The sequence below is a fragment of the Anoplopoma fimbria genome, chromosome 8, assembly GCF_027596085.1.
Source record: "Anoplopoma fimbria isolate UVic2021 breed Golden Eagle Sablefish chromosome 8, Afim_UVic_2022, whole genome shotgun sequence".
NCBI lineage: Eukaryota > Metazoa > Chordata > Actinopteri > Perciformes > Anoplopomatidae > Anoplopoma > Anoplopoma fimbria.
This window is the reverse complement of record NC_072456.1, coordinates 22,076,418-22,104,129: the sequence shown is the minus strand read 5'-3', so window position 1 is coordinate 22,104,129 and position 27,712 is coordinate 22,076,418. Positions and strand designations below refer to the sequence as shown.

General features: G+C 41.9%; 1 protein-coding gene across 4 annotated transcripts in view; it reads right to left on the bottom strand.

The window, feature by feature from the left end:
* Positions 1 to 534: 534 nt before the first annotated feature.
* ssbp4 (single stranded DNA binding protein 4) overlaps positions 535 to 27,712 on the bottom strand; it is a 91,902-nt gene continuing 64,724 nt past the window's right edge. For 3 of the 4 annotated variants that reach the window (XM_054603456.1, XM_054603455.1, XM_054603454.1), the window contains 13 exons: positions 25,872 to 25,961; positions 14,206 to 14,289; positions 11,575 to 11,701; positions 11,358 to 11,425; positions 10,093 to 10,157; positions 8,969 to 9,014; positions 8,830 to 8,865; positions 8,638 to 8,692; positions 7,071 to 7,141; positions 6,027 to 6,105; positions 5,564 to 5,592; positions 5,337 to 5,438; positions 535 to 3,503 (listed from right to left, as the gene is read on the bottom strand). In XM_054603456.1, the coding sequence (XP_054459431.1) occupies positions 3,423 to 3,503; positions 5,337 to 5,438; positions 5,564 to 5,592; positions 6,027 to 6,105; positions 7,071 to 7,141; positions 8,638 to 8,692; positions 8,830 to 8,865; positions 8,969 to 9,014; positions 10,093 to 10,157; positions 11,358 to 11,425; positions 11,575 to 11,701; positions 14,206 to 14,289; positions 25,872 to 25,961 (933 nt within the window). In that variant the 3' untranslated portion in view covers positions 535 to 3,422. Of the gene's footprint in view, positions 3,692 to 5,336; positions 5,439 to 5,563; positions 5,593 to 6,026; positions 6,106 to 7,070; positions 7,142 to 8,637; positions 8,693 to 8,829; positions 8,866 to 8,968; positions 9,015 to 10,092; positions 10,158 to 11,357; positions 11,426 to 11,574; positions 11,702 to 14,205; positions 14,290 to 25,871; positions 25,962 to 27,712 lie in introns of all 4 variants that reach the window. The other variant, XM_054603453.1, reaches the window with a different exon arrangement.

Here is a 27,712-nt window from a genome sequence, read left to right as displayed (position 1 = left end):
AAGAAAAACCATTGAATGAGAAGGTGTGTCCAAACGTTTGACTGGTACTGTACACAGCAGGACTTAATAATTATCTGGTTTCTTGCTTAATTGAAGCTGTTATACGCTGTGTGCAAATTCAAAATAATCAATCTTTTTTGAAAGGTGTACGCACAGGTTAAGGCTAAAATTGCATATAAGAGAGCAGTTAAAACTAAACCGGGGGACCTTTATATCAGTTAAGGTGCATTAAGTCCTTTTAAGTTAATATAAAGTGTGTATATTTAATAATTAATTTGAAAAGTAATTAGATTTTATTTCATCCTAACTAATAAAAAATAAGAAAATACCAAGTTATTTAACTAACAAATTTTAACGACATGTTAACATGTTAAATAAATATAACAAAAAATGTTTACTTGATATTTTCCTACACTGTATATAACTCCTCTTCTTGTACTGCACAACGGTTGAAAGCTAAATGAGAGCTCAGAGTAAGTGATTCAAACAGCAAGGAAAAATCAAATGACATTTATTATTGATGCATTGTTTCTTTTTTGATAAGCAAATTATCTGTTTTTCTTTCAGTCTAAAGAAACTTTACAATATAAAGAAACATACAAAGAACATCTTTATTACCTACACAAGACACCTAAGTCCCTAAGACAAGATTCTGAACTATCCTACCATGAAAATACAAAGCAAACCCAAGAGACAGACTGCTTCATATCGAATACTGCCGTGTCATCAGAAAGGACCATGAATGGTTCAGGAGAATCATTAATATCCTCTTCCCTTGAATCCCCACCCCTCCCCGACTCGACATTACCACCCCGCCCAACCAGCAACTCTTCCTAATGGTACAGTATTATACATCACAATAGAAGTACAGAGATGGCCAACGATCGATATACACAGAGGACTGAGAGAGGATCAGTGAGAGAGCTTCGATCTATACAACGCTATAACAGGAGCGAATAGCAAAGGACACAGTTACTTTTTGATCTAGTATTAATTTAAAATGAGGTTCTCTTAAGTATTTTTACCTTTTTAAAAGCTTTCTTAAATTGATAAAAATCCTTCATATTAAAAACTGCAATAAGAGGTCACATGTTTTTTTTGTGTGAGAAGATGCCCTTTGGAAAAAATGATTCAAATGATTATTCAAAGCCAATAGTAACATTTAACTGAAACAAAAGGAGACGAGGGCAGAGTGAGGACGCCACAGCTTGTCTGCTTCTCTCTTTCCTGTCCTCTCTCTGTCCTTTCCTCCCCACCATACAAGTCTTTAGCATACAGTCTGCATTTATTGTGTTACTGTATTCTATACATTTTTATGGAAATTTAGCCACACGAGCCAAATAGTCAGCGCATCCTTTCTCTATGAAAAAAACATGGACAGTTTTATTTATAATTTACTTTCAGCTGTATTCATTGGTAGTGACTGACATATCAAAACATGTCAATGATATCAAAATGCATTATACAGTATATACAAAAAAGGAAATTAAAGAGAAGGGAGGGGAGACGCTTTAGGAGAGGGTGAGGGATGGGACTGGAGGAAAGAAGGGAGGAGTGTGTCACTACACGTGGAGAGTGTTTCCCAGGCCACCGCTAGCCAAATCCTGGAGCTGTCCCTGTTGAACTCTGGGTAATATCTGTTCACATTGATATCAGAAAATGAAAGAGTATGTCACCATCACCCACAGAGGCTACAATGGTTGTTTAGTTATTGTTGGTTTGAACGCAGCCATGACGTTATTGCCGCAGTGTGATGCAGTGAGAGATAATGTATCCCTTTGAAAACAGTGACAGAGAGTTGATCAGGCCAAGAGCACATGACATACATAAAGAAAAAATAATTAAATAGCGTAATATGTAACTATGCTTTTCTTTGTGTGCAGATTCTACGGGCTTTCATTTTCTCAGTTGAATACATTTCAAATAAAAATGATCTGCTGAAAACAATCCAGAAAAGAAATGGAAATAAATCCATTACAAAAGAGTCCCGTTATTGTTCCTCGTCTTTAGACCGATGTGGCTGCGTGGTCGGTTAACCCCAAGGTGCATCACTCTGCTCCCATCGTCAGCGCTGCTACAGCCTCCCAGTACTCTGGATCCATTATCCCAGTACCCACGAGGCTCGCTGAGGGAACTGGTCGATTGGGAGCTCCAAGGAGACAGTTATTTAGCCCGTCTTGTCTGGGTGGAGAGAGTGGATCATACAGGACCTGTGAGTTCACCCCCAAAACTCCAAGCAAGAAAGCCGGCTTCATGAGTGTATCTGAGGTCCCACAATATCTCCCATTCCAAAAAAAAAGGAGACATTGGTCGAGAGACCAGAATGAACCCTGGGAGGAAAACAGTGCCGCTTGGGAGTCCACAGTGAGGTTGAAGTCAAAACAAGGTGATGGAAGGTGAAGGAACAACAGACAATTTGTAAATAACAAATAATAAAAACAACCACAATACAAGCTAAATATGTTGTATTTACAGACAAGACCAAATCCATGGAAGAGATGCTCTCTTTCTCTGCTTATTATTGAATGAGAAGTGGCACCTCAGAGCCATTCCCATGCATTAAAACATAGAAAAACTGATAGAAGGGATGCTTATTAAGACAAGGTCGCTGGACATACGATCTTAAAGGTGCATCAGCAGACGCTTTGTACCAGAAAACAGCAGCGCTCTGAGAAAGCCTCTGTTTTAACTGCATGGATGGTTTTAGCCGAGATAGTAAACTATTAGATGAAAAAGCCAATTATCCCGACAACTCTTACTTTGAAAATGTATACGAATGGGCCACAAACATTAAAATGGCAAAGACTCATTACGAGCCCAGAAGAAGTTTTAAGGAGAGGTATGTGAGAAAGACCGCGACAAAGAAAAGAAACAAGACAAACAAGAAACCTAAAATCATGTAAACAGAAAATCATTGTGCATTTTTCCGAGTGTGTGCTTATTCTGTCATTGTTGATGCTGCTGCTGAGATAAAATGTGCCCTTTACAGGAAATCATAACTACATTAGTAGAATAATATCAATTATGAAAATTATAACAATAATATTACCATCAACAACCAAAAAATACAAACATTTAATTCTTGCCCTAGAATAACATTATCAGTTCTTTTTTTATTTTTTATTTTTTTAAATCATTCCTGACACAGGAGTTTTTTGAATGAGGGTATTCGTCCCATATCAGTCAACAACTGCGCGCCCTCATAAGATATGATCGGCGTGATATGATGGAGTGGTGGCGGATGCAGCGGGGCATCTTGTTTGGGTTTGAATGCCACCCATGAGGGCAGGTTTTTTTTCGGTTTTGGGAGAGACAGGCTTGGAGCAGTTTCGGGCTCTTACTGTCCTAGGGGCCACGTGTCGAGGCCCCGGCAGGCGAAGAAGAAGCTGCGAAGAGACCCTTCCCGTTGCTTGGAGGTCTTTTCATGTTCTTAAACCCATTTTACAGGCGTTGGGATGGGGGGCCTTGAGGGGAGTCCTGCTTTCCAGGTGCATCCCCAGGGGCTGTGTGGCACAACACACCGTCCACGAGGAGGAGGAGGTAGGAAGGGGTGAGAGGAGGGTAATGCAAGACGCACCGGGATGGATGGGAGGGGGAGATTGGGATAAGGGGGAGATGAAAAGGAAATAAAATAAAATAAAAGATAAAATAAAATAAAAAATCACACACTCATCGTCATGTTGGGTGAATACTGTAAAGAGAGAAAAAAAGAGAGGGAGGGGAGAAAAGATAAGCCAACTCTATATTAAACTTATTATCCTACCCAGTTCAAGATGAAAGCAATACAACTAAACTAAACTAAACTAAACTAAACTAAACTAAACTAAACTAAACTAAACTAAACTAAACTAAACGCCATGTCCACTTCAACGGCCTCTTGCAGCATGACACATAACCATTAACCCTCTCTAAGGCAGTATACCAGCAGCAAGCAAAGCAGAGTCCAGCCCAAGGAGAAGGTGTTAGGGAATTTCAGAACACAGTGAAGATACCGTGGCACAATGTCAGTCTCGTTATCACTCTATGACAATCTCTTCATGCATCAGAGAAAGCATATGATGTGGGGTTTGTTTGTTCCCATGCTTGTGTTTGTGCATGCTGTGCTTTGTGTGTGTGTGTGTGTGTGTTGGGTAAAGCTGGGAAAAGTGAGCACAGTATAAAGGAGTGATTATCGGCTCCATTTAGCCATGAGGCCTGGTTTCAATGTCGATATAAACCCGGGGCCGGTTTCACAAGGATATTTTTAGACTGGTCTGGAGTGTTAGGAAAGTCTTAATTTGCTTTTAGATTAGTTTAATGCAAGTTTGACACTATCACCAATTGAACTACCCGAAGGCTAACTCTTAAATAAGACTCACGTTTCCATGGTAACAATCATTGACGCCTGCTGACCACTGACAAAAAAAAAAAGAAAGGCTCATATTTTGGGGTTGTTAGCATTGTTTTGCAGCGACTAATGAGAAGGGAAAGTTTTTACAGATCTGAGGAACTCAGTGGAAATCTACCGCAGTGAGGACATCTGACGTGCTAGTGAAGCTTGGATTGAGCTAAGAGCTCCACAAGAAGCCACAGTGTCTCAGCTCCACCACATGTCTGCACTGTGATGACACTTGTTATTTTTAGTGTGAAGTCCGCCAAGAAGGTCAAGAACTTACTAGAGAATATTATAGGGCCACAGATAAGGAAAGGAAGAATAATTTTTCATTTTGCATTTCAAGAATAAAGTCAAAATGCCAAGTATAAAATAGATAATTCAGTATTATACTAGTAGTTCATTTATTCGATTTTTTCACATAAATTTGACGTTTATTCTCAATATTTCATCTTTATTCTCGAATAGTATTTCAATTTTATTCTCAACACTTCAACTTTCTGAACTTAACTTTCTAAAAATAAAAATCCTACTCCTCTCCTTTTTTATGCATGGCCCTAAGACTTTTAAGAATTAGACAGCTTTGTGCATCAGCTGAATTAAGACGTCTATCTGAAGTGTGACGATTAGTTTGATCTAGTCAAAGTCTATCTTTGTGAAACCAGCCCCAGGTCACCTTGGACATTTAAAAAGCTTTTAAATTGTGTTCCCTGTGATTAAGTCTCAGATGAAGCAATCACAATTGTAACAGTTATATTCAGTTTTTGTGACTGTCCAAATCCAAATGTGATCCTGCTGTTTGATCAGGATACCAGTGAACAATTTTTCTGAATATATGACTGTAATCTAAAACAAGTCATTTAAATATGTGTTTTTATATGCCTTGTAAAAATTGAATAGGATTTTGTAAAGTCTTGTAGTTTGTTCCCAGCTTAAGAAGTATGTTGTCTCCGTTGGTACTCACACTTTCACTTTGGAATGGGTTTAAAAAGTTGCCTGCCATCTCGCCGTCGTCCCGCGGAGTGCCGGGAGGATTGTTCATGCCTGCCATGTTGTTGGGAGAATTCTGCATCACAGATAAAAAGAAACAGTAAGAACACAGCAGGCTTATAGACAGACAGACAGACAGACAGACAGACAGACAGACAGACAGACAGACAGACAGATATACTGAGAGTCAGTCAGTCTTACCTTTGGCAACCCATCCATGTCACCAGAGCCTATGATCAGAAATGGAAAAAGAAGAAACCTGAATCATTATGAGGTAACTGTCAAGTGATCCTCAGCGTTCCTGCTGCTAATTCAACATGAGTTCAGGATATCTGGTGCAAGTAAGAACAACCTGCCCCCTCATAGGTAATGGCCTTTAATTAGGCTATTTGTTCCAGACACAGATGAGCACAATCTCACTGGCTCCACTGATCACGTCTCACCCGTCTGCAGGATCAATTGGCCCGCTCACTGCCCCACTAATCTGTTTTAGCTGTGATCAATAACAGGGGGAGGGAGAGCACTTCCTCTACCGGCCATGAGAGGGCAGACTCTCACTTCTAAAGGTCTTTGTTCACAGAGAGTAACAGGTTTCACTGGATATACTCTGGAGATTATGCTAAGTACATGCTGCTTTCACTGTGCTTTGTGTTTGGTTACTCACCTAGTGATCCGTTCATATGATGCTGCTCCATAGCACCCATTCCACCCATGGGCCCGTCAGGACCGGGTCCCATTGGGAACTAAAGACAAATACACAAAGGTCAGTTATCTCGCTGCTTCCCTGCTTGGGTGTAGCATGACAGGTGAGTAGATTAGACAAATACATATTGGGTGGAATTTATTAAAGGGAAAGTGTGTTGCATTAGGGGGATCAATAGAGCTCAAAAGGGACCCGGAAGTGAAATTCTCATTCAATCACATCATTGACATTTCAGAAATTCTCGTTTTAAAAGTTTTAAGCATGGAACTATTCAACCAGCTACGACACTAATGAAGATCCTGAAACATTTGATTTGCAAAAAAGAAAAAGGAAATATGATGTTTATATGATGTTTATACTACTCATCCCATAATCTATTGCGTATGCGCCCTCTGCGCCTCTGGAAACTCACAAAAAACATCTCCACTAAATGTTTTCTATCTATAACGAGGACATATTCAGTAACTGCTTGGCTTATGGCTCGCCTTAATGTTGTCATAAACACATTTCAGTGAACTATTTATTGTAATATATAGGAGGAAGTTCCCAAGCCAGACCGTTTCTAGACTATAGGGCAGCATGTCCGCTGTAAGCATTTCCATGGTAACAGCGAGCTCCACCAATCAGGGACATTGCTGGTACACTTTGGGATTGTGGGTTGTGTAGTACAACTCCATGGCATTGCGAATAAAACATGTTTTTTCATAAAAAAAGGTTGATATCATACGGATTCTGCAGGAGAATGTACCATCATTTCACAATCTCACGGCTCAAGGTAAATCTAACAAGGACGCCATTATGGCTTATAGTTATTATGAAGGGGATTTTCACTTCCGGAACATCACTCTTGAGCTCTACTAGTAGAAATGAAGATTTTTTTTATTAGTAATGAAACTAAGAATCGTTGTGTTTTCGCAAACTTCAACCACACTGCCAAATTCAACCACATCCTACACACTGTACCTTTAACTGTAATTCAAAATCAAACAAAATGACATTACTTACATTAGGTCTATTTCCACCAGGGCCGATAGGGTTCATCATTGTGTAGATGTTTTCACTTGAGTTCGTCGAATCTGCGAATAATAAGAATGACATTTCAAATCAGAATACTGTAAAGCAGTTTGTTCCCAGAGACTTATAGACATTCTCACAGAAAAGCCCTCCCACTGTTATATCTGTCTGTTCTTATACCCAATTGTTTTAAAAAGATGTCAAAAAATTATTTGGGTTAGGGGTATGGAACGGTGTAATGAATGGAAAATAACGAGCTAAGCTGCATAGAAACGGCTGGAGTGGCACTGTCTTTCACTGTATTAGACAATGTTTCACTTTAATTCTGCCATTTGTACAATTCAGTCAGCTCGAGCCCAGACATGTTCTTATATCTGCTGCACAGGACGAGGACCACCAGTGTGTTACTTTAAGTGCCAGTATATACTGTCAGTGAATCTGTCTGTCAATCAATCTACAATGTGTAATAAAAAAAGAAACCAATTCACTCTTATTCCTACAATGAGTAGATTAGAAGTTCTTATATGGACACCGTGGCAACAACCAATACATGCTGTGTCGCTCCTCGTGTGTCTGTGTGTCCTGAAAAGATTCAGAAGGATGAGGTGACCTTGATCTGACATTGCAGTCAGAAAGTTGCGAGTGTAAGACTGAGAAAAGCAGGAAAAAAAAAAAATAAGAATACCAGATTGAAAGGCCGGGGAAGAGATGGATACAGTATGTGCAAAGTGGTGGAGAGATCTTGCCTGTAAGTGTCCCTGAATCTAGCTTGTGCTGTCGTGACTGGAGGGGGAGGGGGGCAGTGCTGAGTGGGAGGTGTGCATTTTTGTGGGAGGTTTGTGTGTGTGTGTGTGTGTGTGTGTGTGTGTGTGTGTGTGTGTGTGTGTGTGTGTGTGTGTGCTCACGTACAGTCTTGGCGACTGCAGTGGAAATATGTTTCCCCTCCCGGTGTACGTGTGAGCAGGAGCATTTTGTGCAAAAAGGTTGCCCCGGCAACGTATCACAATAGAGGTACGTATATAAATAATAAATAGTGGACACAAAAAGGAGCTCTCCACAGGCCAGCAGAAACAGAACATCCACAGGATATCAGCCCACAGCGTTTTGTTCTCTCCCATAATCCTCCACAGAGACACTAGATTGATGGGTCAAAGCGGAGACGGATCGCTCGTTTGATTGCAGACTGACGTGCCTCTGCTTCCCTTTTTATACAGCTGTCTCGACAATGACAGGACACATCTAACAACACTGGAATAATTTACAAAATGTGCCTAAACTGGAAAGCACTGTAACAAACGTGATACCTAACCAAATCCTGCATGCATCACAAATTAGGCTCAGTGCAGTATTTAACCAGTTTATCAGTATTTTATGATTACAAAATCATTCCTAAAGACTCAATTCCTTTAGTATTTAGAGTACTATCACTGCCTGTCTGTCCTAAAGAGAGATGTGAATGTCACAGAGACATGGTTTGATGTTTCTTAGACAGAGGCCTTGTTCAGTGAATGCAGGATAAAAGTAGAAACCAGAAGGAAAGCTGAAGTGTATAACTCACCTCCGGGGCTTGGCATGATGGGAGTTCCTGGGGGGCCGCCTCCCCCTGGAGGGCCCTGAGGGGTGAAGAAGCGAGAGCAGAAGAGAAATGAGTGCTGAGTGCATCTAGATGGCAGCGTGCCTGTTAGATATCACCGCATGACAGGTAATTTATAGCCCGTGGTCGAACACGAGTCCATGACGGGACACTTACCACATAGTTGCCTGGAGATGAAGATGAATAAGCTATCTGTGGAGAGAATAGACCCGAAGGTGAAACAAAACATGAGACTCAGTTATTGTAAACACACTCAGTCATGTAGGAGACGAAGATGTTAGAGAGAGTGACTCACTGAGTTGGAGTTGGGGTTCGGCCACGGACCTCTTCCTCCAGGACCCCTGGAGATGCAGACAGAGAGAAGGATGTTTAATGGAAGATTACTGGCACACGGCAAAGTTGCATGCATCAAACCATGGTACATGTGATGATTTTGTATATCAATGCAGCACATATTTTAAAGTGCATAGATCTGTAAGGATGAGTTGCACCAAGAAGGATTAAGTTAATCTAAGATTATTCTAATCAGAGTTTAGCAAAACTTGGTTTACAAATGAGTGAATCCAGATTTAAAATTGAGCACGGCTCTGTTGCACAATTAAAAACTAATATCAGTTTAGTAAATTCAGGTTTAAACCAAATTGAAATAGAGTTTTATCAATATGATGCTTGCTTATGGAAGCTAAAGTCTGAAACTAAGGCCATTTACTGAAGTACTGTACTTGAGTACAATTTGGTGGTTCTTTTCTTGAGTATTTCCATGATACTCCACTTCAGAGGCAAATATGGTACTTTTACTCCACTTTACTTATCCGACAGCATCAGTTACTAGCTACTTTATACAATGTACAAAATATAATTATGATGCATTAATATTATTATGATTGACTTATAATATACATCATTTCAAAATAGGTCATTTTGCATGATGATACTTTTAATTTAAGTATATATTGACGCTAGTACTATTCAATGCAGGACTTTTATTTTAAACAGCGTATTTCTACTCTGCGGTGTTGCTACTTTTAGTTAAGTAAAAGATCTGTGTACTATATCCACCTCTGCTTATTTCAAAGATGTGATACAGCACATTAAACTTACTGCTGTTTTTATTACAAGGGAAGTAGGATTTCCACAACATGTTGGTGATAGTAATTATCTTTTCTCACCTACGTTACGCTGAGAGCTGAGAACAAATTAGCTCAAAAGGGCAAAAACACAAGTGAACAACAGCAAATGCTGCAGCGAGTTCAAGTTTGTCATACTATAGTCATTGTAGTTTTTTTTTATTTTGATGCAGTGAGGGTTTTTGCCACGTCCCCACATCCCCCAAAGCAATTGACGTGATTAGAAAACTGTTAGCTACAACAGTCAAAACAAAACAAAACAGAATTCACAAAACATTTTAAATCTACTAACATGTTCATGCCGGGCATCCCTGGCCCCATGGAGTTTGGAGGAGGCCTCATTCCTCCGCCGTAGTTCTGCACAAAGAGAGGAGCACACAGTCAGCACACCTGCTCCGTCTAAAGGTTTGAATCCCGATGAAGGTCAGCGACCGTCATGTCTCCCTCTAACTAGTCTTTAATTATGTGATGTACGGGGTTTGTGTGTGGAAAGAGGACAGCTGTGTGTGTGAGTGTGTTTGTGTACGTCTGTGCGGTGCGTGTGTCTCCTCCTCTCTGTGTCTACGCTCCCCTCTGTGTGTTTGCGTGTATGTTTTCATGGCTGCCCAGCAGGCGAGCTTGGCTGGCACTACATGTGTGTTATTGTGTGTGTGTGTGTGTGTGTGTGAATGAGACAGACATAGAGCCAGAGAGACAGAGAGAGAGAGAGAGAGAGAGAGAGAGTAAGGGGGAAGGCCAGAGAGCAGCTCCACTCAGAAGAAGAGTTTTGTTCAGCAGACGATTACACTTGTCGAGCAGATGCCACACCAGCTGCTGGTGCGTTCACTGCCAAAGTCACCGAGCCAGGGTGGCACAGAGAGGGGCCGATGGGCGAGGGGAGAGAGAGAGAGAGAGAGAGAGAGAGAGAGAGAGAGAGAGAGAGATTGTGTGTGTTTGGTGTCTTTGTGTGAGGTGATGTTGGAGCGGGAGCTGGATGGGTTGCAGAATGAAACAGCTGTTTGGTAACGGTAACTCAAAAGGACACTGTTGTTCGAGCATCTTATGTTTTACACGGAATCACATCGAAAATGAAAGTGATAAAAAGGAAAACAAAAGTTGGCACCATTGGGGTTTTTCTTTTGGTTTAAAATGTGTCTCTGTTTGTCTCCCTAGGTGGGAGTCGGCAAGTAGGATTTAACATGTAGGACTGGCGTTGGCGGTGGGTGAGCTCTGGTCGGAGCCAAGCTAATCATCTGAGCGCTTCTGACATTTAAACCGCAAAGTTACGAGGCTGGCAGATCTAAAATGTCCCTTCTGCAAAGAAGAATGGGTTGTGTAGTTGCCGTTTATAGGCTGCTGGTTTGACATTATGGCCGTTTTTAATGGTAGCCTTTAACGAAGGGCAACCAAACATTGGGTTTGTTCATAAACCGACAGTCAGCGAGCACCAAAGCTGTCTGTGTGGCAGCTGCAGAGTGGGTGTGCGGTGGGCTGGTGGTGCTGAAGGGAACCACCCACTGTCATGACTTTATTAACGCGATCCTGCACGAGTGACGGAGCAATGTCGCTGGTACATACCTGTGGGCCCATGCCACCCATGCCTCGCGGGGGATTCATTCTCATTGGACCTCCCATGTTTGGATGTCCTGTGATGAAACACAAGAGTGTAGCTTGTTAGAAAGGCAACGCTGTTTGGGATCAATAACAATTACATAAAAGAGGTTCTCATTCAGGAGCTAATATGAGATAACCACAGCGCAGCATCTCTGCAATAACACCACGGGTTCGTCAATACCTTGAGGTCTGGTGGGGTCCAGGCTGTTTGGTAGGAGAGGCTGTGACCCGGGGATGCTCCCAGGAGGCTGATTTGGCATACGGAGGGCGGGCCTTGGGCCGCCTGGGTACCGCGGAGACATGAATGGCTGCAGGAAGGACGCGAGAAGGACATTACAATTATTTTCTTTCAGGATAATCAGGAGAGGAATGCTTGTTAGAATTCTTGGTGGACGGGCTTTAAAATATGCCCGAGACCATGTTTTACTCAAGTGCAATTCCAACAACTCTAGGATAGAGAGGAACAAAACATTTTATTGATTAGCATGAGATCCAGCGTCTAATTTAAGAAGACAGCAGCTGAAATCCATGGATTCAATAACAGAACAACCTTTAACAAGGTAAAATGAATGCACCCGAGGCCATTAAACAGATTTCTAATGACTTGGATGGAAATGAAACAATGAATGAATTACAAAATACACAAACCACCACAGTGTACATCCCTCAGCGTACCGTTGTCATTATCAGCTATGCTAACATCCAAATCACCTTTAAATTCAGGTTTAACGACTGCACATCTATAAATCTTTTGTGTTTCTTTATCGTGCTGCTTTGACATATATTTCAAACTCAGGCTATAGGATTCATCACTGCACACAATGGAGCATTGATATATATTTTAATGCCATTATGGGCAGTTTACCATGAACATAAGGCACTAAGTTTGTACTTGTCTGAAATACCTATGATCTTAAATCCAATAAATGTAAGCTTTAAGGTTCTACCTGCACCTGGAAAAAATATTTTATATGGCTCTTTGTCCTGGAATCATCTTCAGGCTAGACCCAACCTACAGTCCCTCATCTCGCTAGTTTTAAACAAAAGTTATCAGAAGTTTTAACAACAAACAAGTATGTATCGTACTTTATTTGGGTCTATTTAACCTCTTCTGCAGATGGATGGACTTAAGTTTTTACTCTGTAATTTGTTTCATTGTATTGATGTTATGACGTGCACTCAAGGCTTAACTTTGCTGCCTTCTTGGCAAGATTTCCTTCGCAAAAGAGATTGGATTTTAGCTGGTTAAATAAGGGGTTACAAAATAAAATAGTTTTTTTTTAAGTGCAGATCTCTACAGACTACTAATGACCCCAATATTATGATAATAAAAAGTTAATTTAACATGAACTGCCTTATTATATCTGTTGTTCTTTTTACATAGAGTTAGTTAGAAAGTTTACCTCGGATGACAGACAAACCTAAAAAACACTCACACATGTAGGAGGTGAAACGATGCACAAAAGGCTCGGTTAACCTGACCAACTTGGAGGCGTTATCTTTACATGTCAGCAGGGGGAGCTATTGTGTTAAAGAATAATGTTTTGTAGCAGCTCTGATAGTTTACCAAGAAAGAGGGGCGTGTCATTAAGTTTAGTAAAGTAAGACCTCAGGTGGTAAAATCCATTAGGATAAAGGTAAAGGAGGACAGATAAGAGCGAGGGAGGAAAACATGTGGGACAGAAACTTGGACTGGAGTAGGGAAGGAGGTGGAGCAGAACAAGAACACGACATAGTTGGATGGGGGTGGATGAAGTCGTACGAGCAGAAGAAGAGGTGTTCTACATCTTAATGTTTAGTCTGTTTTTTGTGCAGCTGCACTTGTGCCGGACTTTTTTCTCAGCATGTCTGTATCACCAAACACCAGAGCTACAATAATGCAGCCGGGATGCCGTGATTCAGAACAGAAAGAGAAGACACCATTCCACATAGATGCCTCAGCAGAGAGGGGACAAGAGCAGGCTGGCCGAGACACACACACACAAACAAACACACACACAAACACACACAGAGAGCCAGCCTTGTGCACAACTAGTGAATAATGTAACGCACCCCAGACAGATGGTTTTCAGAATTACCTATGAGAGGACGCCGCTGCAACTACAAATACCCACATCCAGGGAGCCATATGTCAGCGTCAGATGATAAGAATTAATCCAACTATTTCAGCATGGAGGGGAAACACGCTGATTTGAATGCCGATTGGGTGAGAGTTGTGTGTTTTGGTCACGGAGCATGAGCAGAATAATGTTCATATCATTATTTTCACACAGAGATAAGCACAGACAACACAAATACAACAGGAGACTGGCTTTCAGTGGTAATTATGCGCTGTGTGTTTTGTGTGTCGGTGTATGTGTGTGTGCGTTTGGGGCAAGCAGAGGACAAATTATATAATCCCATCAGCCCTTGAGGCGAGGACTGACTTACTACTGTTTTCTTTTTAACCCTCTTCCCTCCTTCCTTCTCTTTCACTCTCCTGTCTACGTTTTCCTCCTCTCCCGCTCCTCCTTCGACCATGTTGTGGTGGGTTCGTGCACGGAAAGAGCTGCACCGTGTCAGGCTGCGCTGCAATATTAATGGTGTATTGATGGACTATGGGATGGTGAGTGCTGGGCTGAGGGAGAGAGAAGGCCCTCCAGATGCACCTCCGCTCCTTACAGCGGGGCCAACGCAGCTAAATTATTCATCCGACCCACCACCGTGGATGCTGCCTGTCATGTCTGCCAGCACAACAAGCGACCTGTGTGCTGGTTTTTTATACTGTTGTGAGCGAGTGAACAAGTGAGTGAGTGAGTGTGAGAAACCTTACCTGTCCGTGAGGTCCCATCATGGGATTGCTGGGGTTGTGTGGGGGAGGCTGCGTGTGAGGGGAGGGCTGAGATCCTGGAGGACCCTGGTGAAGAAAATGAAACAAAACGTCAATAAATGTATATGTCTTTAGTGATATTCAAACCTGCTTGGGAAAAAAAATGATGTGGAACAAACTTGCATTGAGCCCCTCTATTAACAGAAAGGACAATAGGATATATAACATCTAAAGGGGTCGGTTCACACAAATTCCAAATGAACACATTTTCTAACTTTCTTCTAGTTTTATTCAACCATGCAGATGAATATCTTGAAATCTGGGTTTAATTAGCAAAATTGAAATATATGATTGAAAGATTTTTACTTCCACCAAAATACAATCAAAGTGAATAGATTTTTAATTGTCAAAACAAAACACATGCTCACAAAGCTGATGATGAAAAGCACAACGATAAAAAAGAACATAAATGAATAATGATCTACATTGAAACCTGCATTTAGAAATGTATGATTACAATCAAATGACTGAAATGTAATGTGAAGAAGTGGTTGCAATGTTTGTTGTTATGGATGAAAATAGAGCTGCAAATCCCACTGAGAATCAACGATGAACTGGAGTTTATTTCTGCCTTTTTTCCTGTTTGGTTTGTGGGCTGTGCGATTGAATTTTGACTTCATCAAGATGAACATATGAAACCATGAAACACACTACAAGCACTTCAACTCAGAAAAGATATAGTCAGGCATGACATGGTGGAGAGACATATATGCAGAAACAGTATTTTCCTCAGGATTTGTTGAACCAAACTACAGCTAAAAGGCCAATATACAGCAGCAAAACTCAGTATCGGTTTGTCTCTGCTCCCTGGTGCTCAAGATCACCAAGTAGAGTTTTAATTGCTATTTCAACAGAGAGTAATTACAGCATGTCCAATTTAAGTATGTATAATAACAGCAAAACCATCATATCTATTCTTCTACATCAACAAGGAAGCACTGACATTTGGAGAGGGCCACATTGATTTTTCATGTACAGGAGTTGTTAATTGCCAGGATGAGGTCAGATCAATTCACGAGGTGGTCTTTAATCAGTCAATCATTTTCGTTGTGCAAAAGGATAATTCTTGGTATTTTCAAACAATGTCTTGTTTTTTATAATCATTATAATGCTTGATTCTGGGCTAAAAATAAGCCGGTACAGTCCGGTGCTCCGTACCAGTAAAAGATTCAATGCCGGTAAACACATTATTATTCACTTTAATTAACCCTGCGAGATTTGTGCATTTGTGCTGCATTCATGTGGTGTTGGAATAATCTAAAACATGAATTCCCAAATAAGGAAAATTCATGAGAATGCCCCATCATGTTGAAACAACTTAAAACTAAGAAAACTAATTATGTTGTTTCCACAATACTGCTTTAAGCTTATGAACACACAGAAATCGGAAAAGAACGACTTCTCAGGGGATGTGACCGTCCGAGGAGCAAGTGAATGCACCATGGTGCAGCCGTCTGCTTTTCCTCTACACACACACACACACACACACACACACACACACACACACACACACACACACACACACACACACACACACACACACACACACACACACACACACACACACACTACCTAGTTTAAGTCACTTAGGAGGACACTGCATTTACTTGCATTCATTTTCTGGAGCCTTACCCTAACCGTAGCCGTGGCCACTACATGTCTAACCCCAACCTTTACTACAACCATAACCTAACCCTTAACCAGAGTGCCATTCTAGTTTTCTTATAAATTACCTGCTGCCTTTATAAACTGGGTAGTTAGCCTTCTGCTGGCAAACGTCTGATATCGAGTGCTGTGGCTTTTTTGGCAGGGAGTCGTTTCTTGCAGAAATCTGTGAACTGTTCAACTGTGGTGGATGAATTCAAAAATCATTTAAAAACAAAACTAAATTGTTGAAAGTTTTATCAACATGCACCTAGTATTCTGTGGCACCTACGCCAATTCTTTTAAAATAAATAATCGGCTATTTGTTCAAGTGTTTCTAATTTCTTTCTACACCATAAAAGGGTTAAAGCAATGCATGAATGAGAACACTATGAAGTAAAGAAGGTTGGTGTCTGACACACAGTCAAGGGGCCAAAGCAAGCTCAATTTTGGTGCTCGCTTTTACTTTGTGGAGAAGTGCCAAATATTTGAAACTCATCAAACATCATTATGGAAAATGTGTCCCAGGCTGACAATAACTGAGATAATTCTGTCTCTTTGACTCCATCTCTGGTCTGTGAGCAGTTTCCGTTTGCAACTTGAGAGTGAATGAACCGTTTCTTGTGTTGATCTCTCAACAACAACAACAAACCCTGTGTTAAGTACATTAAAGTGAGTACAGTATGAGAGTTCTGAGTGACCTTTGTTGTCTCTTCCTACAGTAACCTCATCTGACTCCAGCAGCAGCTGCTCCAACAGAGAACTGTTACTACCTGAACATCAATACGGAGAAAGAGGACCACCCACCGCCGGACCAGGCTTATCTAGCAGTCTGCCAGAGCCTCCGTCAAGCACTCTGCTATCAGGTAACATAACGTGTGTGTGTGTGTGTGTGTGTGTGTGTGTGTGTGTGTGTGTGCGTGTGTGTGTGTGCAACTGAGCGGTGATGAGTGCGAATATGAGATCTCCACCTTTTTTTTCTCATCCACAGGTGAAAGCAGGATCTCCTCCTCTCAGGTGCTGAGTGTGTGCTGGCGTGAATATGTGTGTGCGTGTACAGTATGTGTATTGAAGGGGGCTGCTGAGGGCTGTTACTTCAACAGGTGTGTGTCTAACATCATAGTGAAAAGCTAAAGGATTAGGGGATTACCCATGTGCAATATAACCTGAGACACACACACACACACACATACACACAGATGCACACACACACAAGCTCTGGTAGACATGTTTACATAATTTTGCTTTCACTTTTTCAAGCAAATATGCAGTAATAGATCCATGTACAAACAATAAGGCTTCCTTTATTGATTTAACATTTCCTTTTTAATGAGTGCTTTACAAAAAAACATACAAGATTTGATTAATCCAGTAATTACTTTCTGAGTAATTGGTCACTTATAAAGTGTAAAAAAAACAAAAAAACTCCTTGCATATTTAGACAGCATTGAAATGGCTAATTTTGTCTCATACATAATAAATTAAATTTACAATGATATAAACTAAAGATAAAAGCTAAAATAACTCATATTTGAGAGGCTGGAACTGGCAAATAGTTGTTATTACTCTGTTTAATTAATACATTTTTATGTGACTATAATATCTTTAAAAATGAGGGCTTAGAAAAATGAGAAATTCTTCACACAGAGGCTTGAACAGTTTTGAACATTATTTCACAATTATTGTAAATCATTTTTCAGCATCATTCTCTGTTAACCAGCTTTGATAAATGGACTTATTGTTTCAGCACAAACACACACACACCCACACACATTCACAGTCACATGGAACAGTCTAGACTTGTGCACCTCTTCACCTTTTTTCCAAGGATACAGCTGCAGATACCTCCAGCCTCACAAAAACACTTTCACACATACTCCCTTTAAACTGCCCCCCTTCTTTCCCTCCCTCACTTTCCCACCCTGCCCACTGAGCCGCCCTCCCTGTGTGAGTGCACTGTTGGCATGGCTGGCATGGTGGAGTGATGACAGAGCGGAGCACCAGGAACCTGTAGGAGCTGCTACAGTGGGAAAATAAACACGCCTGACTGACAGCTTGAAACAAGCGCGTTCCCACAGGCGCAGATACGCCACCAGGCTCACCGTATACCAGCTCAGACTTTGGCAGGAGAGATTGAGCTTGTACGAACACATGAAAACAACACTGCTCACAAGCAGAAGCACTTATTGGTGGACTCACAAGCCCTTTCTAACAAGGCACAAGTGTTGACTCTCAACACTAGTGTTGTCACAATACCAAAATTGTGACTTCGATTCCAAACTCTGCCTAAATACCTCGATACGGATACTGATACGATACCAAAAACTTAAAACATCAGGAAAAGTAATGGAACAAAGACTGACCACGGAACTTGAAGTTATTTTTCTTATTAATTGAAAATGTTTAAATGTATTAATTGAAAAATGAACATGGTATGGAGTAATTTGAGGTCACCTGTACTTGAGTTAATGGGATTTCTTTGAAAGTTTTCTTGATATTTGCAAACAGATATCGCTTATAGTGGTCCTTAATGAATGGACAAGAGACGGCGTGAGGCTTTTAATATATATACGACAAAAAGAGAATTTCTTAGGGAATTTCCGTCCGAAGTTAATGATGGAAAACCTTCTAAAATCAGGAAGACACCACAGTAACTGTAGAAAGCAATGTGTAGTGGTGTTTTTTTTTTTACTTTGCAGCCGGCGAGCGGTTTATGGCCTATACTTTAACCGTCTTTTCAACTTCATTTGTTGACTCCATCCTTCTGCCCTCTGGTTAGAGCTTCCTAAATCTCTGGACCCACAGTTTATTTTTTCGACTGCTGCAAAGCTAAAAACGCCCGCTCCAGCCGGATCCCAATCCAAACGCAGTCCCCCTCATAGGAAACAGCCTGCAGCTCTTATTATGACACTGTGATTCTTAAAGTGACCAAATAGGGTATCGTACCCATTTTAATAGCGAGGTATTGTGGTACCTTTCTACTACCCGTATACCATGTAACACCACTCAAGACAGGCACTTCCTGTCCTTTTGAGACGTGGCAGTTTGCTTTTCCTTGCTGCATTGATTCTATTCATCTAGTTGTCGTGAGAACGGTTCATCTGAGGAGCGGTCACGTCTTCAATAGAGCCACTTGTTAACCAGCTACACAACATGCAGACGGTCAATACTCTATTCAACAATCTGGAAATGTTTATTCAGTTGTACACACAGTGTACTCTGGATGTGTTGGCACAGTTATGACGTTTGTCCCGCTGCCACTGTGGTTGTTCTTCCGTTCCCTGTGTGTATGTTTTGGGCGGTTAACACCAGCTGTACTGGCTCGCTCCGTCTCTCAGCAGGTTCACACTGGGGCTAATGCAGCGCTAGCTCTGTCTGACCTCAGAGGTTATTGTTGTTGATGTGCCAGTCTGAGTGTGTGAGTCTGTGTGTGTGTGAGAGAGAGTGTGTGTATGTCTAACAAGACACCCCTGCGGGGTCTGGCTTGACTGATCCAGCTGCAGCCGTCTGCTTTTCTTTTCCACACACACACACACACACACACACACACCACACACACACACACACACACACACACACACTACCTAGTTTAAGTCACTTAGGAGGACACTGCATTTACTTGCATTCATTTTCTGGAGCCTTACCCTAACCGTAGCCGTGGCCACTACATGTCTAACCCCAACCTTTACTACAACCATAACCTAACCCTTAACCTTCTTTAATCAAATACCAAGCCTTAACCTTATAATGTAATAGTTTATCTTGTGAGGACCCGCTTTCTGTCCCTAAATGGAAGTTGAGTCCCCACAATGTGCCTGTGTGAACACATTCCCTGCTCCGTTGGTAATACACAATCTCATTCACGCACACACACACACACACACACACACACACACACACACACACACACACACACACGTCACACAGTCCTCCTCTCTTGTTCCTCTCTAATATGTGCCATAATGGAGCATAGCTCCTCTGGCTGGGCCTCCCTGGGCCTTCCTGCTATTACCTCTGAATGGGCCGGCATATGGCCTTTATGGCCGTACTGTTCTCTCTACAGGTCCCCACAGAGAGAGAGAGGGAGAGAGAGAGAGGGAGGGAGAGAGAGAGAGAGAGGCGCGTTTCAACTGTCACAGAGGTGTACGCAGGGCCAGTTTCAAAAGTAGCTTGGTTGGAGTGTGTGTGCGCAGTGCGTGTGTGTGTTTGCACGGTGTTGTTTGTGTATACGTGTAGGAGAGGGGAAGAAGGAGGGGGACATGGGGAGCGTTAAATGAAGCAATTAATAAAATCATTTTCTACCCGGCTAAGGAGATAACAGCTTGGCACAGCACCACAAACCCATCAACGCAACCCCCCCCCCCCTCCTCCCCACCACTCATTTCAGCTTAAGGAAGACCCACACCGCTGCCCCTCATGGACCACTAACACAGAGAGAGAGAGAGAGAGAGAGAGAGAGAGAGGAGAAAGACATGGAGGAGCAGCAGTCGCCCGAGTTTTCTTTTCCTTGTTTACATCTGCCAACACTAGAGGGCAGTGTGTAACTGCCGTCAAACTACCGGACACACACACACACACACACACACACACACACACACACACACACACACACACACACAGGGAGCGAGAACACAAAGCAGCCTGCATCACTGAACACAACAAACAAAGCCAGGAGGAACAGCACCACACACACACACACACACACACACACACACACACACACACACACACACACACACACACACACATACACACATGCACACACACGCTGAGTGCACACTCATTGTCATTCCTTGCTAACATTCCTGAGAGAGCAGCAGTGGCAGCAGTGGGTCTTCTGCTAGCTCATTGTATATAGCATGGCGACACGTCAGCGCAGAGATGGGAACACGCTATCAGGGGTGTTTTCTCCCAGAGGACGGGTCCGTTTAAACACGTTAGGATGCCACCAAATGATTTATATACATCTGTGATACCCCCTCCTCGGCCTGGGAGCAACGTTCTTTACACGGCACAAGTTCCACCAACACTCGGGGACATGTTTGTGATGAGGTAGTCTGTCTCCGAACAGATACTGTATCAGCGACGTGCTGCCGACGGCGATGGAGCACGCACAGCGGGAGACAAAGGCTACACATTGAAATCACTGTTTAACCGCAGTGACTGTTATCAGCCGGGTCTAACAGTAGCTACAGGCAGATCATGGATGGAGGAAACGTTAGCTGAGGATTGCCTCTCGTTTTTTAAGTGTCCTGTCATTCAAGGAGAATTGTTAGGTATCATTTTTTGCCGCCGGACTCTCAAGGATAAGCGGAGACAGTACGAGGCAAAGACGGTTCCTCTCCTTCAGTACAGGATGAAGTGAAAAGTTTTCGTTTGCACACTCTGATCTAGCTTCTTTAGCATTTATCTTTTTGAATCTTTTATTCAAAACGCCATTTTAGACTTGAGATGTGAAAACACTTAAGAAATCTTTTTTTATTTTTCGTACAATCTGATGCCGTCTTTTGTCCAGTGGTCAAAAGAAGTCAAACGCTTTTGCTTAGATTCAAAGTTTGTGCAATATGTGAATATGTTCAATCATCCGTCTCCAGTCTCCATTATCCGCTCAAGTACCAACACCGACCCTGACCAAACACTGAGATCTAACATTTGACCCTTACAGATAATAAATAACGCCCAAACAACCATCAGCCACCATTTTCATTCTCCCTTTTTTCACATTTTAAAGCACTATTTTTTTTTTATCTGCATCTTAGACATACAAGTGACCAGGATGAACCCTGAGATCAATCTTACCTTTGATAAATAAATTACTTGGAGCAGATGTCTCCCTAATTCACCACGTGCCTGCCATGTCTAGGCTTTGAACAGGTTCTCAGATTTGTCTTTGATAGCTGGGTTGCTTGTTGTTTAACGTGTAATCAAACCTAATCCTCTTGTTGTGCTTTTTTTGGTGTTCTCCCTGAAGAGCCACAATTACCTGCAGTAATACACACTGCCCTTGACTTTGGATCTCTTTTTTGTGTTTTTTGGCAAGAGGAGCCTTCCCAGTTTAGTAGAAAGAGGCTGCCCCACCCTAACTGGTTTACAGACTTAATGGAGCACATTAAGTTTGTGGAGTACTTGACATACGTCGTGTGGATCAGAAAATAAAACCAACAAAAAGAGGGATTTTTGGGGAATTATTTGACAAGTGGGAATATATAAATGTCTAAAAAAGCACATTTTATCTAATTTGGAAGCCTAACTCTTATTTATGCAGCTTTTTTCTCCCAGATTTTGTCTCCTTCTCCTTATTTAATAATATAATATCCATATATATATATATATACATATACACATGCCTTATTAAAAAAACTGTACAGTAAAACATTTTCCTGATACATTGCGTTTCTATCCATGGAGCAGCAGACGGGAGATGAATCCATCAACTGTCCACTATTGTCGTCAGCTGTCATCTCTGTGATCACACATCTCTGAAGGCCAATAAAAAACAATTTTGAAAGACTTTCCTGACGTCTCAGTGTCCTCTCTTCTCCTCCACTCAGTATATCCTTCTCTCTGTCATTAACTCTGTCGTCGTCCCCCCTCCTCATCATCTCCCCCTTTGCTTGTCCTCCCCAGAGGGCCATGATGCAGCAGCGATGGATTTTGGCTGAGAATGTATAGAGATGCTCACACCAAACACAGCATTTCTCTTTCCCTTTTTCTCCTCCTTCCTCTGTCTTTCTCCCTAAAGTATGTCTCTCCTCATCCACCTTTTCTTTGTCTCTGCAGGAGTCCGATGCCCAGCTCGTCCCGTGGGCTACAGATTATGGGAGCACAACCTCCTCCTGCATCCTCTGCCTCCATTTTTCCTCCACTGTCCCTCCCATGCCCCTCATCCCTCTCTCTCCCAGGAATGCAGCCAATAACATTGTTGGGGTCACCCATGTTAATTACAGAGCTAGTGCAACTGGGGGGGAAAAAAATGCACACGCAAGAGCGCACGTGGACAGTTCACACAGTTTACACAGAACGGAGTTGGTGAGTAAGCATGTGTCACTGAAGCAGTGCGCGTGTGAGAGAGAGCGAGAAAGCGAGGAAATAATAGTTTCAAAGACAAGGGAAATGGAGAGAGTGAAGAAACGTCATGGAGAAGGATGCTAGGCGTACGGAGGAGAGAGGAGAGGGAGAAGGTGGCGGGAGGAGGCAGACCCGGAGAAATGACTAAAGCACGGAGAAGAAATTGAGCCTTAGCAGATTCAACCCATTCACAATCCCACATCAAAAACATAATAACCATTGTTGAGGGGGGTAAATCACACTGTCAAATGACTTACCTTCCAGTGTTACTGAGAGCAGTGAGATGAGAATGTGAGTAAAATCTCAACAATATGTGGGAGGGAACGATATATTAAAAAAAAAAGAAAAAAATCTGCTTCCCCTTCATCTGAATGAATAAATGAACTGCAGAAAACTCAGTAGCCTGCATTTTCGGCGGACACCGCAACCATTAGTTCACCAGGGAGTGAATGTCAGCTACCTAAGCAGTGTGTGTGTGTGTGTGTGTGTGTGTGTGTGTGTGTGTGTGTGTGTGTGTGTGTGTGTGTGTGTGTGTGTGTGTGTGTGTGTGTGTGTGTGTGGTTTCGGCTCTAGCTGAAGTTGAAAGATGCCAAATGAACACACTACAACGCACTGAAATATGCTGCAGTTCTGGCAACATCGTCTGCTTGATTTAGGGAAGTCTGATGTGAAGTTTTGGGGAGGTGCAGAGAACCTTTTGTCGATGTGTTTTGTGTGTGTGTGTGTGTGTGTGTGTGTGTGTGTGTGTGTGTGTGTGTGTGTGTGTGTGTGTGTGTGTGTGTGTGTATGCAGGCTCTCTGTTTTGGTTTTCTTTACATTTGCCTGCTTTGCTGCTCAGATTAGCTGAGCTAAGCAAAGAGGAGAGAAGAGAGCGAATATTGCGGCGTTGGGAAGAAAACCATCAATCCCGCTTTTCTTCTGCCTGTCTTCCCTCTGACCATCCTGTCTGTCTGTCTGTCTGTCTGTCTGTCTGTCTGTCTGTCTGTCTGTCTGTCTGTCTGTCTGTCTGTCTGTCTGTCTGTCTGTCTGTCTGTCAGGCACACAGGGTCTATTTATGGAAAGCAATGTCACTCATGCAACACCATCGGATAGCTCTCTCCCTGGCCTGCTCACTGCTCATACATCATTAACATTCTCTACGACCCCTGCACGCACACATTAACACACACACATGCACACACACACACACACACACACACACACACAGGCTGCACAGCACACGACACGCTGCCAATCAAACAGCAGGCATATGGCTATACAGTTCCACACTATGTATTTACACAGCAGGCATACTAGACGTCCAATAGGATAACTTTTTGTAAAACATGCTTAATCATAAATAACATGAACAGGATTATGGCATTTTGCACATTTTGCTATTCCTTCACGCAAACAACAAAAAATGACTTTGACCAAATAAATATTAGAGCTGCATCTAAACAAACTAAACATAGTAAATATTATGTGATACACAAATGAAAAAATATTCTAGATTGAGACTTTCAGAGCACTTAAACGTTGTTGAGCAGTTTTTAAAGGGACATATCATGCTCATTTTCAGGTTTCGTATTTGTATTTTTGGTTTCTACTTGAGCATGTTTACCTGCTTTAATGTTCAATTTATTTATTTTTTCATTCTGTCTGAGTATACCTGTTTTCACAATCTGTCTTAATCGCTCCATTTTAGCGCCTGTATCTTTAAGCCCCCCCCTCCCAAATACAAAAGTCCAGTCTGCTCTGATTGGTCATCGTTTTTCCGGTCTTCCACATCTGAGCCGTAACCATCTTCACAGCGTTATTGCAGCCGGTGACTCACTATGTCTGTCGACTACACAGAGTTTAGCGGCCCTTCTACCTGTGACTGTATAGTTGTGACATCACAATCCTATGGGAGTACAGGCAGCTCGTTCAAGATCACTGGCGTAAATACAGTCAGTGCCGTAGCATTGGGGGCCATGGGGTTTAGGGGAAAAAAGAAAACAAACCCTTTGGAAAGTATCCTGTGTTCAAAGAAGAATTGAAATGGTGCCATTTGCTATATATCACCTCGAAAAGGCAAACCCAATATCAGACATGGTATTATTTATTTTTTGAAAATAATAGTTCGTAGCAATTTTTAACAAAATGATGTGCTTTAACTATAAAAACAATAAATACACTATTCAAATATTTGTTTTGATGGCCATGTACATATATAAAATTATGATTACTTTGTAATATGTGTTGATGTTCAGACCTAAAAGCTGCAGGAAAGTATTTATGTAGCACCTAGACCTTCTTTATATTCAAATAAGACATGGAACATGGGACCTTTGAGTGAAAACAATTTTCACCCTTGGCAATTAGGTGACTTTCTTTGCGGGTGCAGATACTTAATGTTTTGAAAGCGTTAATAGCTTAATGTGTTTCAAAATAAGGCTTGCGTGTTTGCTTGTTCGCCTGTGAAAGAGTGAGAGAGAGAGAGAGAAAGAGAGAGAGAAAGAGAGAGAGGGTGACCTCGTTAGCCTCCGAGACAGCCTTCAGGGAACAGTGGTGACACGAGGAATTAGTGCCACAAGTAACGCAATAGCTTCCTCTCCTCAACCACCAAAGCAACGTTTCATATTTGGGCGGATACAACGTATCAAAAAAAAAAGCTCTTTGGGAGTGAGCTTCAGGCAGAGCACCAGGAGTTAACAGCCCGAGCATGGACATATGGGACGGAGGCAGAGAGACAGAGAAGGGAACACATCTGGACGGGGATTAAGACAGCTAAAGAGGCTAAAAAAGGAGGAGGAGACAGAAGGATTGGCTTAGCGATGGCTACGGGAGGGGCGGGGGGTGATGTTGTTGTGTGATGGGTGAAGGTGGGGGTGGGTGAGAGATGAAGTCAGTCAGAAAGTTATTTTCCCCCTTACTTGAAAGAAGCCCGGGGGCATCGGTCCTCCTGGCATGCCATCATTGGGTGGCATGTTGCCCATCACTGGACTGGGAGCAGCAGCCGCACTCTGAAGAGACAACAAAAAAAAAAAAAAAGACAACAGTTTAGTCCCAGTGTTCATGTTTGATGGAGCAGTAAACTGCAATCAGGTGTTCAAATAATCCCACGGTCACCGAAAATAATGGAACGAGAGATACGGAGAGCAGAAATGATTCGTCACAAAACGGCCGACCCTCATTACACTCGATGAATGTCTGGACACAAAGGGAGCAATTACTGATTAACTGATGGAGATATGATTATTTAGTCACAGTGATAAATTAAAAGTATCTTGTCAAGATGCAGATAGTTTAGGGGGGAACATTAAGGCTTCAGAGTGAAGTAGTTTGTACGATGCCGAATCTGACTGCAACCGAGAGCCGGACATATAGATCTGTTTCAGACCTAGCTGAACTTTAGGACAAGAGAGCGGGGTGGAGTTATGTTTGTTTGTTAGTCTAACACGAACGAGACAAACTGTTTTCAGGTCTGCTCATATTTGCTCTATTTCTTCTTTAGACAATGTGCCAAATGGATTTGCAAATATGTGCAAATTGTTCACAAATTCTGAGTGAACAATACAATTCCTGAATGTCAAACTGCTTCAAAATAAAAGCCTTTCAGTGGCATCTCCATATATGACAGCAGCTCAAACTTTTTAAAGTCTCTGAGTTATTTGAGGAAGAAAGATGTGTTTAACTAAACAACTCTTTTTTTATTTATAAAAATATGCCAAGCATTTTTTTATTTATATATCTTTGGTTCAAGAAGTATCTGATTAAATTATTATAAATAAGAATAAATAAAACTCTGATCAAGCTCTCCTCGCTAGCTCTCTAAACTTTTCATACTCAGTATAACAGACACATTTCGTTGGGTACAAAGTACTGAAGGTCATTACCCAGCTCACTCCCGCACTTTGGTAGATTTTGTTAAATTCCTGTCAGTGTTTTGGTCCCACTTCATATTGATGAACAACTTGATGGAAAAATTCAAATCAGTACCACAATCATGATTTACACAGAGCAGCCTTTATTCCTGCACGCAAGCCCTCAGTTTGAATATGGCCTCCAAATACATTTCTGGCGATATTTCCTTCATCTTCTTTCTCTCAATTATAATGATTTTCAACATCGGGGTAGAAGACAGATGTGATGCTCGCTGCTCTGGTTTCCTTGTGAGGCGGTGAGGCAGTGAGGCTGACAGGCGGTGTTCGGTCATGACTGCTTTGTCAGAGCTCGACATTCACACATGGCCGGCGCGATGTGAGGAGGAAACGAAAAAGAATAAAAAAAAAATACCCAAAGAATACATATTCAATCAGAATGTGGAGCCAATTCCCGCGTTACAGGAGGATCCAACACTGTGGAGGAATATTAAGCCACAAACAGCGCTACTTCCAACTGACACGCTGTCCTTGTTGTATGTTCAAACATTTGAACACACCTTTACATTTCCCTGACAAGATTTATGATGATGTGAGACACAAACGTAGAAATAGCTTGACGATGTTGCACTCCTCAAAAAGGTCAAAACGTGACACCTTGGACTGCGGTTTTAATCCTGCCTCTTTCGACACGACCACAGTCTTTCAAAAACCTTATCCAAGTAGTGTTAGTTACCTAAACGTAACCATATGTTAACCATGGAGGGAGGAGGCAGAACAGAAGACTGTTCATGTGAATCTTAGGTCCAGATGGAAGACTTGATGTACAATCGTAAAAGGAACCACAGAGGCTTTTATAGTAATAATATTGCTTTTTTAAATTTTCACAAAAT